Source organism: Schistocerca piceifrons, chromosome 9 (genome assembly GCF_021461385.2).
Source record: "Schistocerca piceifrons isolate TAMUIC-IGC-003096 chromosome 9, iqSchPice1.1, whole genome shotgun sequence".
In the NCBI taxonomy this organism is placed as follows: domain Eukaryota; kingdom Metazoa; phylum Arthropoda; class Insecta; order Orthoptera; family Acrididae; genus Schistocerca; species Schistocerca piceifrons.
The window spans coordinates 86,615,104-86,627,408 of NC_060146.1; the positions used below are offsets into that span (position 1 = coordinate 86,615,104).

The 12,305-nt window shown below is 41.8% G+C and overlaps 1 protein-coding gene across 2 annotated transcripts in view; it reads right to left on the bottom strand.

Moving 5' to 3' along the window:
- LOC124717263 overlaps positions 1 to 12,305 on the bottom strand; it is a 137,368-nt gene that overhangs the window by 60,824 nt on the left and 64,239 nt on the right. The window contains exon 4 of one of the 2 annotated variants that reach the window (XM_047244071.1): positions 3,909 to 4,012. In XM_047244071.1, the coding sequence (XP_047100027.1) occupies positions 3,909 to 4,012 (104 nt within the window). Of the gene's footprint in view, positions 1 to 3,872; positions 4,013 to 12,305 lie in introns of both variants that reach the window. The other variant, XM_047244070.1, reaches the window with a different exon arrangement.

A 12,305-nucleotide genomic window follows, 5' to 3' on the forward strand; every position in this document is an offset into this window, starting at 1 on the left:
GGCGAACGTCCCCCCATCGGTTCGAGAACAGACTAAATAGCAGGGGAAGTATTTCGCCCCAAGCCGGCGGGCCTGTCCTTCCTCCCAGGGAGTGGCCAAGGGGGGAAAGGCAGAAGTACCAGAACCAGAGACAGAACCTTTCCTCTTAGAAGACGCGGCTGCAGAGCGACCTGATGCATGTTGATGTTTCATCCGCGAAACGTCCGCCCCGATACCACCCACTCCGACCAGGGGCTCTCCCCACGGGCGCCACCCAGCCTCAGCAAGAGCCACCTGGCAGGATGACCGTTGCCGGGAGTCCTGATGCCCCAGGTAGATGGGCATCTACTCCTTGGCTTACGTGGGGAGGGTGCAGCTCAGGTATCGGCAGTACGATCCCTGTGTTGTCAGGGGGCTACAAACTAGAGGGTACATGACGACCCCACCACAACGGGCTGGCTACCGTGCTGGATTTCAGGTGCCATGGAAAGTCCATCAGGATCGTAGGTGCAGATGGGGACGCACTATGGGCGAAGCTTGTGCAACCCATCAGGTGTTTAGGCCCAAATTGATGAACAGTGAGTGCAGTTACGACGCCGTTACGATGATGAGTGCCAAGGTCTTAGTGCACTGAGGACCGATGATACACCACGTAAGGTGTCCTTCCCCAAAAGGCTCGTACTTCTGTAGAATTTTGAAAAATGGAGGTCAAACCCCAATGGGGACCATCAAATTGAAGGCCAAAATGGTTGAAACTCCTTTTAGTCGCCTCTTACGACAGGCAGGAATACCTCGGGCCCATTCTTACCCCGGACCCGCAGGGGGGGAGGAGGTATTGAATAGAACTGGGGAGAAGAGGAGTTTGTGGCACAACTTGACAAGAAGAAGGGACCGGTTGGTAGGACATGTTCTGAGGCATCAAGGGATCACAAATTTAGCATTGGAGGGCAGTGTGGAGGGTAAAAATCATAGAAGGAGACCAAGAGATGAATACACTAAGCAGATTCAGAAGGATGTAGGTTGCAGTAAGTACTGGGAGATGAAGAAGCTTGCACAGGATAGAGTAGCATGGAGAGCTGCATCAAACCAGTCTCAGGACTGAAGACAACAACAACAACAACAATGTATTACATTTTTTTAATCATATTTTGGAATTTTTTATTTTCCCTCAGAAATATGTTGGTGTTATGATTCATGGACTGTGTTCTCTAAATGGATGTTAGTAGGTTGTAAAAATTTCACTTGACTGTGAGGAATAGTTCCAAAGTTATTAAGACCTGAAGTTGGGTCTGAAGATAGATTGCCAGATGCGGGTTGCAATTTCTGGGTTACACCACTTTCTTTCACATGTCATAATTCTGGAACTAACTGGCAGCAGAAACAAATACTTTATACACTAGTGTTCCACACATGGTAGAATTAGTGTACTGAATTTCAGTCAAATCTGAGACTATGAGCTGGAGCCCCTGGTTCAACTGACATGGAATGATCCAGAGTCCTTAATGATATCTTTAATACAGAATTCTTACACTTGATCGATGAGCTAGTCACTGAGGAAGAAGGATATATTACAACAAAACAGAAGTTCAGGCATATTCAAAATTTGTGAGCACAACAGTGTCGGAACATTACTATCAGAGTTCCAACTACTAACATAGCCATGTTTCTTACAGCAACACATACACTCTATCTACAATTGACGTTTAAAAGTTGCCAGTCCTTCAGACCTACCACTTCATCAAATCGCCACGGTACGGCTTCATGGCATATGTAAACAATAAGGGCTAGGCTTAATACTTATTACCAGATTATAGTAATTAGAGATTAAAATTAGATTTTAAGGAGTGGAGTGGTAATGAGCAGTAAACCTACTCTTGAGATTTGTTACACAATAATTGCTAAATGTTAAACTTTTGTAAGTATAGCCTATGTACATGAAATTGCTCTAGGGTGACAGCAACCAAAAATTCAGGGTGAATGCACAGGAATGCTGCGCTAACACATTTTTGAAGTTACTGTTCGACACAGATGGTAAAGTACCATGTCCAACTCAGACTGTGTTTCACGACCATAACCTAGAACACACAAGGAGTGCCAGTATTGCAAAAGCAGGGCAAAACCCGTACCTCTTTGCTACATGGCAAGCACAGCTATAGAAAGGGGCACAAATGATGCCGTATGATCGCTCCCAGAGAACAAATGGCTGCCTAACCTACTATAGTGATGAGATATATGGCTTTAGATACCCGTTTCGGACAGTTCATTCTCAGCATGTCTGTTCGTTCCGTCTGCATCACCGACCCCCTACAGAGTGACAGTTTTACAAGTTACAGGTCAGCACTGCTGGAGAAGCGTGATATGCTGCTTACTGCCTGTCTGAGGACTTCAACTTTGAAACTGCAGTCTACTGGCTGTGGGTGGACTTCGTTGCTCCACGCCGTCGTATTTGATAGGTCGCAGCCGTTACTGGTAGAAGATGCAGACCTATGAGGAAGTTCTGTGGTGAAGGGTTAGCTGATCAACAGCAAGCTACTCTCCTTCTTGTTGGGTGGGCACCTGAGTGCTGACTCCCAGGTTGTGCATGTACCACCTACCTGCCCGTACGCTGGGTAGGTACAGATGATGTAAGCACGCATCCCTTTTTGAGTCTACCGACAACTTCAATTTCACTGCCGGGTGTCTGCAGGTCGCCACATGGGATCCCGCTGCCGCCCTGCACTGATTCGTTGTCAGTCAGGGTATCGATCTGCCACACGATACACAAGTTGTTTGGGTGTCGCATCAGACATCTTCGCCAACACCTAGGGAAGTAGCCCAACCTGTTTCCTGGCCACCAGGGAAGGCAGTATTCACTGTAGCAAACACATTAATAAAATGTTATTTCAGAAACCACTGTTACTTTGGTACCTTCACATGTAAGAAACAAATGCTCCCCTGCCTTACAAGCTCAATCGCCAGACACACCGTAATTTCACTGCCTGACCAATCCAACTTCAACATCCGCAGATCTCTTGACCCGAGGCGTGGCCATTACAAAGTCTTTATATAACACACATATTAAATCAAACAATGGAAAACCCAGGATGGAATGCGCAATATTGTGAAAACCAAAGTTGCTTCTCACCAAATAGCGGAGATACTGAGTCGCAGTTAGGCACACCAAAAAGGCTGTCGGAAAGTGAGGCCACACTGTCACAGTGGAGCCTCAGTTGCTCGATACTGCAGTCACGTGCGTGTGAGTTGCGTTTGCGTGAGTGTGTATGTGTTGAAGGCGAAGGCGAAGGCGAAGGCCTTACTGGGCGAAAGCTATATTGGTGACAGTTTTTTGTTGTGCCTGTCTGCAACTCAGTATTTCCACTATATGGTGAGTAGCCACTTTCCTTTTCACACATGTTAAAAAAATATATGTAGCCTACATTCACCTGAATGTTTATTTGTGTCATTCAAAAATTTGAAATATATTGGTCAAGAACTTTGTGAGATGTTTGTTAACAAAGTTCTGTGTTTATATAGTAAATATATATTAAAAATAAGTAGCCTACGCCAGTCCAAATGTTTACTAGAATATCATGTAGAAATTTGAAGTACATCGATCAATTACTTTTTGAGAGTTTTGGTAACAATATTAAGTGACAACTTGTCTTTATACAGCAGTATAGATGGCTTAAAATCACGTAAGTAATTTCCTGAAACTTCTTCAATCAATCAGTCACTATAGTAACCATTTGTAATTTTCAGCACTGTGCAATACAGCACTAAACTGATGTTCTTTAATGGCAGGCTTTGCTGGGACTTCATTGTCTGTTAGTGAGAAAAGACTTCAAAACTTTGAATAAAAAGATATCAACACACAAGTAACTGAAAGCATGGACAATGGTCTGCACTATACATACCCTAAGCATATCATTTGTTCCTATCAGAAGGATCACCTTTTTTGAAATCGGGTACATTTCACTGACAACTCTTCTCAAAAGTTCACCAACTGTCTGGCCGCTGACACACAGTCCAAGGGCACGGGCACCATTGTACTCATCTAGAACCAAAAATACTGTGACTTTTATGCAGTGTAAAATACGCTACAATGTAATATATCTGTAGATTTCAAAACTTAAAAAAGTCAATAAACATATTGTATTAATAATAATAATAATAATAATAATAATAATCTCCCAAAGTATGCTGTAACACAGAAAAATGTTGGACAATGAGAACAATTATGTGTTTGTTAAAATATACTGACAACTGCTTTTCAGTTTAATGGCATACGAATCCTGTCACCTTTCTCCATAACTTTTTCCTGCCCCTTACTGTCTTCGATTACTCAGTCCTTAGGTTTATCAGTTGGGGGTTAAGGGACTAAACAATGAGGCCATCAGCTCCACAGTCACGAGATAGTTCATCTGGAGTTTCTGAGGTCAGGCAGAAATTTTATTGAATTATGAAAGTATGTAGCAGTGGTAAAATCGAGGCCTTGAAAGCAACATTGATGCCAGAGCTGAGAAACAATGTAAAAAAGAAGTAAGTGTGTATAGGTCATCGGTATGTGGGTCAGAGAGGTGTCTCAGGGCTCATCTACAATGAGAGAAAACCTACCTACATTCGATCTCCAACAACCTGATTTAAGGCGAAGACAGTTTGAATGTAAAGAATGCTTTCTAGCCAGAAGATTCACAACAGTGAAACAGAGAAGGCTACAAATCTAATGGATATCAGTTTGGCTGATAATAATAAAATAAGGTGAGAAAAATAATCAAGTCGACAAGTGGGTGGGGCCAAACGAGTCTCCTCTGGGCTTTGCCGGCAATGGGAGCTGTCCCTCCCATAGCTGTCCCACCCTGACCCATTACAGTGAAAACGTTAAAGAGGGGAACAGCACTCACTATTCATCAGAGTGCTACCCCTAAAACAAAAAATAAGCTGCAGCAGAAAAGTATAGCCTGTTCAAAATATTTTTGAATATCAGATATCCATCATTTTCAGGCAATGCTAAAGTTCACAGAAAATACAATACAATTAAACAAAGTAAAGACGAAGTTTTTGAGAAACAGTAGACCAGGTAATGACAATTTGCTCAAGAGTAAAATTAGGAACACACACTAGCAGGAGGAGTAAACAGATTCTATCTAGGAAGCAAGATTAAGGAGGATGGCCTCAGCAAGTACGAGTGTAGTTCGCAAAGCATCATTTTGAGTTAACACGTGATGTATCATTGCTCTGCGGTGAGGACTTCTCTCTGTTGTTGTTACCATATAGTGATTTGCGAAGATGGGGAGACGAGAGGTGGATAAAAGAGAGATGGGGAGAGGGGAGAGGAATTCAGGCAGTGATTAAGTACTTCATACAAAAGGCATGAAAGCAAAAGGAATTAACAAGTTTATATTTGATTAAGGCATCACTGGTGATGATCCATGTAATGATGAGCTGTGCCACTATTATAAGATTTACCACTGGCCCAGAAAGTATTGTAAAAGTATATAAAAAGGTCACGAAGGATTGTTCACCAAGAGCAATAAACTGCTAAAGCCATAGGGAAGTCATTTGAGCAGGCTTATCACATTTTAACAGTGGAAGTGGAGAAGAGAAAATTATCTGTTAGATAAGTGCAGACACTCTTAATATATCTCTTCAGGCTTTCCCGGCGAGATCTTGACATGTGGAACAATCGGGTCTACTGCCGGATGTTCGTGTCGCTCTGGCACAACATTTGGGCCACGTAACTCGTTGCCTTCTTCAGGTGCTACCTGAGACTGCCGTGCTGGAGGATCTTGTCCAGTATTTATGCCCAGAGGGCGCTGGGTGCTCCCTTTGCCATCTGCACCCGCCTGGCGCTGCTTGTAATGTGTTGTCTCTTCCCCAGTGTTCCCTCGGACATCCGCGCCCGACTTGGGCGCCATCTGTGGCAGCTCTCTGAGGCCTGTCCTGTGTCGGGCGTTCCGTTTGCTGTCTGTGCCCGCCAGGTGCTGCTCCTGAGGTTTTTACCCCTCCCTGGTGCTCCCACGGATGTCCGCGCCCAGCTCGTCCACCATCTGTGGTCGTGGCAGTTGTCTGGGGCCGGACCCGCATGTGGCGTTCTGTTCGTGGTCCGCGCCCGCTTGGCGCTGCTCCTGAGGTGTTGGCACTTCCCTGGTGCTCCGACGGACGTCCGCGCCCACCTAGTCCACCATCTGCAGTTGTGGCCGCTGTCTGAGGCCCGTCTCGTGTCGGGGGCCCTGTTCGTGGTCCACGCCCACCTGGCGCTGCTTGTAAGGTGTTGTTTCTTGGGGAAACAAGCAGCGCCAGGTGGGCGTGGACGGCAAAGGGAGCACCCAGTGCCCTCTGGGCATAAATACTGGACAAGATCCTCCAACACGGCAGTCTCAGGTAGCACCTGAAGAAGGCAATGAGTTACGTGGCTGAAATATTGGGCCAGAGCGACACAAACATCCGGCAGTAGACCCGATTGTTTCACATGTCACTGTTAATATAGTTTCAGAAATGCATCAAAATGGAAACGTCTGAATAACGTTTGTTCCATCATTTTCAGAGCGAGCGACAAGATTTCTTGTGCCTATTTATGGCTACAGATGGAACTTGGATCCACTACCATACCCCTGAGGGAACACACCCCGAGGGTGGAAAAGATAGAAAAATGGAAGAAAAGCAAGGAAAAAAAGTCAGAAAAATTCATACGGAAATTGTTAATAAGAGGTAATGAGTGGGCAATTTGTATTGATATGAAAAATAATAAAAGGAAAAAAATCGATCAGGAAAGTCGTCAAAACAGATGAAATGGTAGAAACTGGATAAACTGAAAGCGACACAAGTGACAGCAATAAAAGTCGACCAGAGCGGTTTGCCGAAAAACAAATGCAGAAAAACATGGAAGAATTATGTATAAATAAGACAAGTGGATGGTGGAAAAGAAAATCGCTCTCAAATCTGCAAATAAATCGGCAGAAGACAATAGGGAGAAGGCCATGCAGTGTAATGAACTTAAATCATTTAATGCAAATTCGTAAATAACTATGCAAATAAAAATGAAAATGGACCCATCTATGAGCATGGAAATCAGTATTAGAAAAGATGTTGGGGCAAAGTGATGATTAATCTGGGTGATACAGATAAATAAGCGGATGAAATAGCACATACAGTAGGAAACAGATGACAGTTTGAACATGACAGACGACAACAAAGACTGGCAAGAGGGTTAAATAAGAAGGAATGATGGCCACATGGAATAATATAACAAAAACAATCAATTATTGATAAAATTATTTAATTGGATAGGTAAAAAATCTACTCACCAAGTCGCAGCAGAACACACATATAAAATACTGTTGTGATTGGAAAGCTTTTGGAGCCAGTGGCTCCTCCTTCAGGCAGAAGGGTTGAAGGGGAAGGAAGAAGGGTGGGGATAAAGGACTGGACAGGTCTAGGAAAAGGTGTAGATTTTGGGAAAGTCACCCTGAACTGTGAGTCAGGGGAGACTTACTGTATGGGATGAGAAGGAAAGACTGACTGTTGGGGACTGCATCAGACAAGATGTGAAAACTGAGAGCTTAAAGATTGAAGACAGGGTAATATGCAAGACAGAGATTACTACTAAAACATCATGCACACGTTAGTAAGAGTGAAAAGCTAACTGCATTGTATGTAACAGAGGTGGGCAGTGAAAAATAGACAGGAAAGACAATCAAAGATAGAGAAAACTAAAACGAAGTGAAGCAATGAGTAGTTACAGTGAAGAAAAGCTGAGATGGAAGAAATTAATGTAAATTAAGGCCAGGTGGGTGGCGAGAACTAATGACATGTTGTAGTGCTAGTTCCCACCTGCGAAGTTCTGAGAAACACTACTCTATGGCTCCTACCCCTGTGACCGTCCCCGCTTTAAGACTTGCCCTATGCACCCTTCTACCACTACCAATAATCACCCTGTAACTGGCGAAACATGTACTATCATAGGGAGAGCCACCTGCGAAACAACATGTCACATACTAGCTACCATGTAAACACTGTTCAGCCTTCTGCATCGGCATGACTACCACAAAATTATCAATTAGGATGAATGGGCATAGGCAGAGGGTGTATACTAGCAACTCGCAATATTTTATTGCGGAGCATGCTCTACAACATGACATTCATGATCTTGGCACCTGTTTCACCATATGCACTGTTTGGATTCTTCACCCAGACACTAGTTTCTCATAACTCCGCAGGCGGGTACTAGCACTACATCATGTCCTTGGTTAACGCCACCCACCTGGCCTTAATTTACATTAATTTCTTCCATCTCAGCTTTTCTTCACTGTAACTATTCTTTGCTTCACTCTGTTTTAGTTTTCTTTTCATTGTCTTTCCCATCTATTTTCGACTCCCCCTCCACCTCTGTTACATACAATGCACTTAGCTTTTCACTCTTATTAACTCGTGCACGATGATGTAGTAGTAATCTTCATCTTGCATATTACCTTGTTTTCCACATTTAAGCTCTCAGGTTTTCAAATCTCATCCAATGCAGTCCCCAACAATCAGTCTTTCCTTCTCATCCCATACGGTAAGTCTCCCCTGACCTGCAGTTCAGGGTCACTTTCCCGAAATCTGCCCCTTTCCTAAACCTGTCCAGTTATTTTCTTTCATGCTTCTTCCTTCCCCTTCAACCCTTCTGCCTGAAGAAGGAGCCACTGGCTCCAAAAGCTTGTCAATCAGAACAGTCTTTTATGTATGTGTTCTGCCGCCACTTGGTGAGTAGATTTTTTATCTATCCAATTAAATAATTTGTTCACGACACGAGTACCGGACCATTCTGCTGCTTACAGTATACTGCATCAATCGCACAGTCTGCAACACACAAGTACCTCATGACGTGTGGACAGAGGAACTTCTTTTCGTCAGCGGCATCTACCGTGACAGCAACCCATGTCCAGACAAGTATTCATAGGACCGTTTTCCTTTATTTTCGGTCAGGAATCTGTCCCTGCAGTTTGTCTGTTTTATTAATGTTCAATCTGTACAAGAGAACCTAACTGACCTATGTTGTACTTAGCAGGGGATACTGGTAACCTAACATTGCAACATTTGGCAGGAGAGAGTAAACGAACTGGCACATTTGAGTTTGTTAAACATTATGGCATGCATGAAAACTTTACAGAAATGTGTTAAAACACAGTAGACAGACATACTGCACAGGCACAATGTGGCTTAACTCAAGATTAGTGAAAAGGAAGTAACACAACACCACAGAAACAGCACTGAGCTAGATTGTCAATAATCTTAATTCAAATGAACAATTGACAGACTTTGGAAATATCCTGTATGTTTGAAAGTTTCAATGGGTGGATGATGTCCTTTGGTGCGAGAGTATATTAATAAAAGATCTTTAGGAAAGCTTTTGTAAGAATGTAAAGCAAATTATCTCTGTTGAGAATATAGCAGTGGAAAAGAATATGTAAGTAAAACTGCTGAGCCAGTCTGAAATACAGAACATGTAATTCAATAAATTAGAATTCTTTCAAATACACTCTACAAACATTAAAAAATACAGACAATTTTATGTCAATGAATCATTATTCTGGCAAGCAAACAGATCTAAATAGTATTATTTTATCAGTTCAACACTGCTAAACGTTTATTTTCCCCTGAAAAAACTAGGCAGCGTGGCAGCAGGGCCCATTCCACATGCTGTGTCATTACATGGATAAATCAAAGCAGTTCTTCATAGCACTGATTCTTCTTCTTTCTGTTGATGTAATTGCCACTATTAATTTTTCATTAATACAGCATGGAAATGTAACCAGTCAAAATATCTTCAAAAATTGACAACTCTCTATAAATGGAGACAGCTACAACTGGAATCTCAATAATCACACATAAGGCCAGTGGGTAAATGCCGACAAGTGAAACAACAGAAAAAGAATTAAGACAGCAGAGTGTATTCTAGGGGTGACCAACTGATATTTGGTTGAGCAATGTACATAGCTCTTCAAAACTGCCTACATTTCAGTAAAAACTTTCAATGACTCATAATTCTCGAACATCCTCCCAATAACTAGTTCTTTGGGTTCATTTTACAATTTTTCTCCCCACACTATGGAATCTTCGAGGCTCCTACTAGAGGTTTGTGAGGAAGTTGCTGCCAACTTGACAAGACAGTTATTGAGCCTCATGAAGTCTCTAAATACACAATGTAAACTGTATATTGAAGAAATGCCTTTAGCAGAATTTTAGTATAAAGATAACCTCAAATATAGAATGAAATCTGGGTTTGTAACAAGCTGACATGAAGAAATCAAAAGCCACATTTTCCCCACAAGAAACAAAATACAAACTGACATGTACACACCCATCAATACAATAATTTTATAGTCTCACCGGCATTCATTATTTTACAGCTCTATCAAGCACCAAATATTTCCCAGGCTGGCAAACAGACACAGTGTTACATCACGAATCTGTGAACAGGGAAAGGCAACTACTGTTACCCTCAACTTCTCCTTAAATGCTATCTTGTCAAAAACTGACATTCTGACATTGTAGGACACCACCACCACCACCCAAAAGAAATTTGATCATTTGGGAAAACGAGGAGCAAAAGCTAATGTAACATGTATGAGCAATGGAACACTCAGCTTTCAGAATTCTGTAGCTGACTGCACAACTACGAAAGAGTTCAGAAATAATCAATAACTTAAAATATCCTAATGGCACACTCACAGATAGCGTCTACTCAGATTCTTCCCAACAACTGTCATATGCTTCAATTACTTCTTGTCAAAGATCTTAGAGAATGTCTTTGGACATCTCTGAGGACACACAGAATAGGTTTTAATTTTTATTTATTCACCACGGATCATTTTACACAAAATAGTCATTGTCATATTAGTGCACTCATATCAAAGGGTAGAGTTACAGTCTTAAATACTAAAATTAGCACTATTCATATCAAATGATATAGTCACAATCTTAGATATTAAAATAAACAATGTCCATATTATAAAACTCTTATATTGTAGTATTTATGTCACCCTGTCACGTAATTTTGTATTGGAATTGGTAAATGTCATTGATAAAATAGAGAGGAAATTCATTACAAATCTGAGGGCATTCACTTTGCTAAAGTTTCCTGTTCTCGATAGTCTGTGACCTTGTAATGTTGATGTTTCCCTTATTTCTTGTGTAGTGTTTGTTGTGCAGTGTTTGTGAACTGCTTCCCAGGAAACACATTCTTTAATGTTATTGCTGACAGAGAGTGCAGAGACACAGATACATAATTCATAACTGTTGGAATACAAAGTATGGTAACAGGAGAGTGACAGTGTTCTGTAGGACCAGCCTCACATATTTTATGAACAAATATTTTTTCCTTTCAAAGATCTTATTGATATTAAAGGACTGCTCCCATGAGTAAGTCATTTCAGATAAATGGCTGAAAGAGCCCAAACATGTCACACAGAGATAGTTACTACTGACTTTCATTCCTACATGGTGTAGAACAGCTTTGAGATCTTTTTGAAAACTTTTTTTACCTGAACAGTCAGATTTTGGGGGAAAATTTAAGAGTATATTGAAAGGATAGGCAAATGGGAAATGGAGGTAGTGTACTTGTCACAGCAGACAAGAAACTCAAATCCACAGAGACAGAAACTGGAGATGCCGTTCAGATTGTTTTGGCAAGACATGGTATCAGGGGTGGGCATAAAATGATAACTGGATCCTTCTATCGCCCACCAGACTCATCTCCTGATGTAACCGAAAACTTCAGAATAAACCTCAGTTCACCATACTGTAATCGGTAGGGACTGTAATCATCTAACAATTAACTGGGAAAATTACAATTTTGTCAGTGGTGGGCACGATAAGACATCCTGTGAAGCTTTACTAAATGCCTTCTCTGAAAACTACATAGAACACACTGTTAGAACCCCACTCACAACGGAAATACATTGGATCCAATGACAACAAACAGGCCTGATCTTTTTCAGGATATCCACATCGACACGGGTATCAATGACCAATGACGTGGTTGTGGCAACAATGATTACCATAGTACAAAGGACAACTAAAACATGCGGAAAGATGTATATGTTCAGTAAACTAGATAAAAAATTAGCAGTGTCATATCTCAATGACGAAACAAACTTTCAGTACAGGGCAGGAGCATGTACAGGAACTCTGGCTCAAGATTAAAAGAATAGTTGACCATGCACTGGATAAATATGTACCCAAGAGAACAGTTCATAATGGAAGGGAACCTCCACGGTGTACAGTCATTGTAAAGAAACTTCTGAAGAAACAGAGACTACTGCACAACAGATGTAAAACAAAGCATAGGGCTACAGATAGAGAGATAC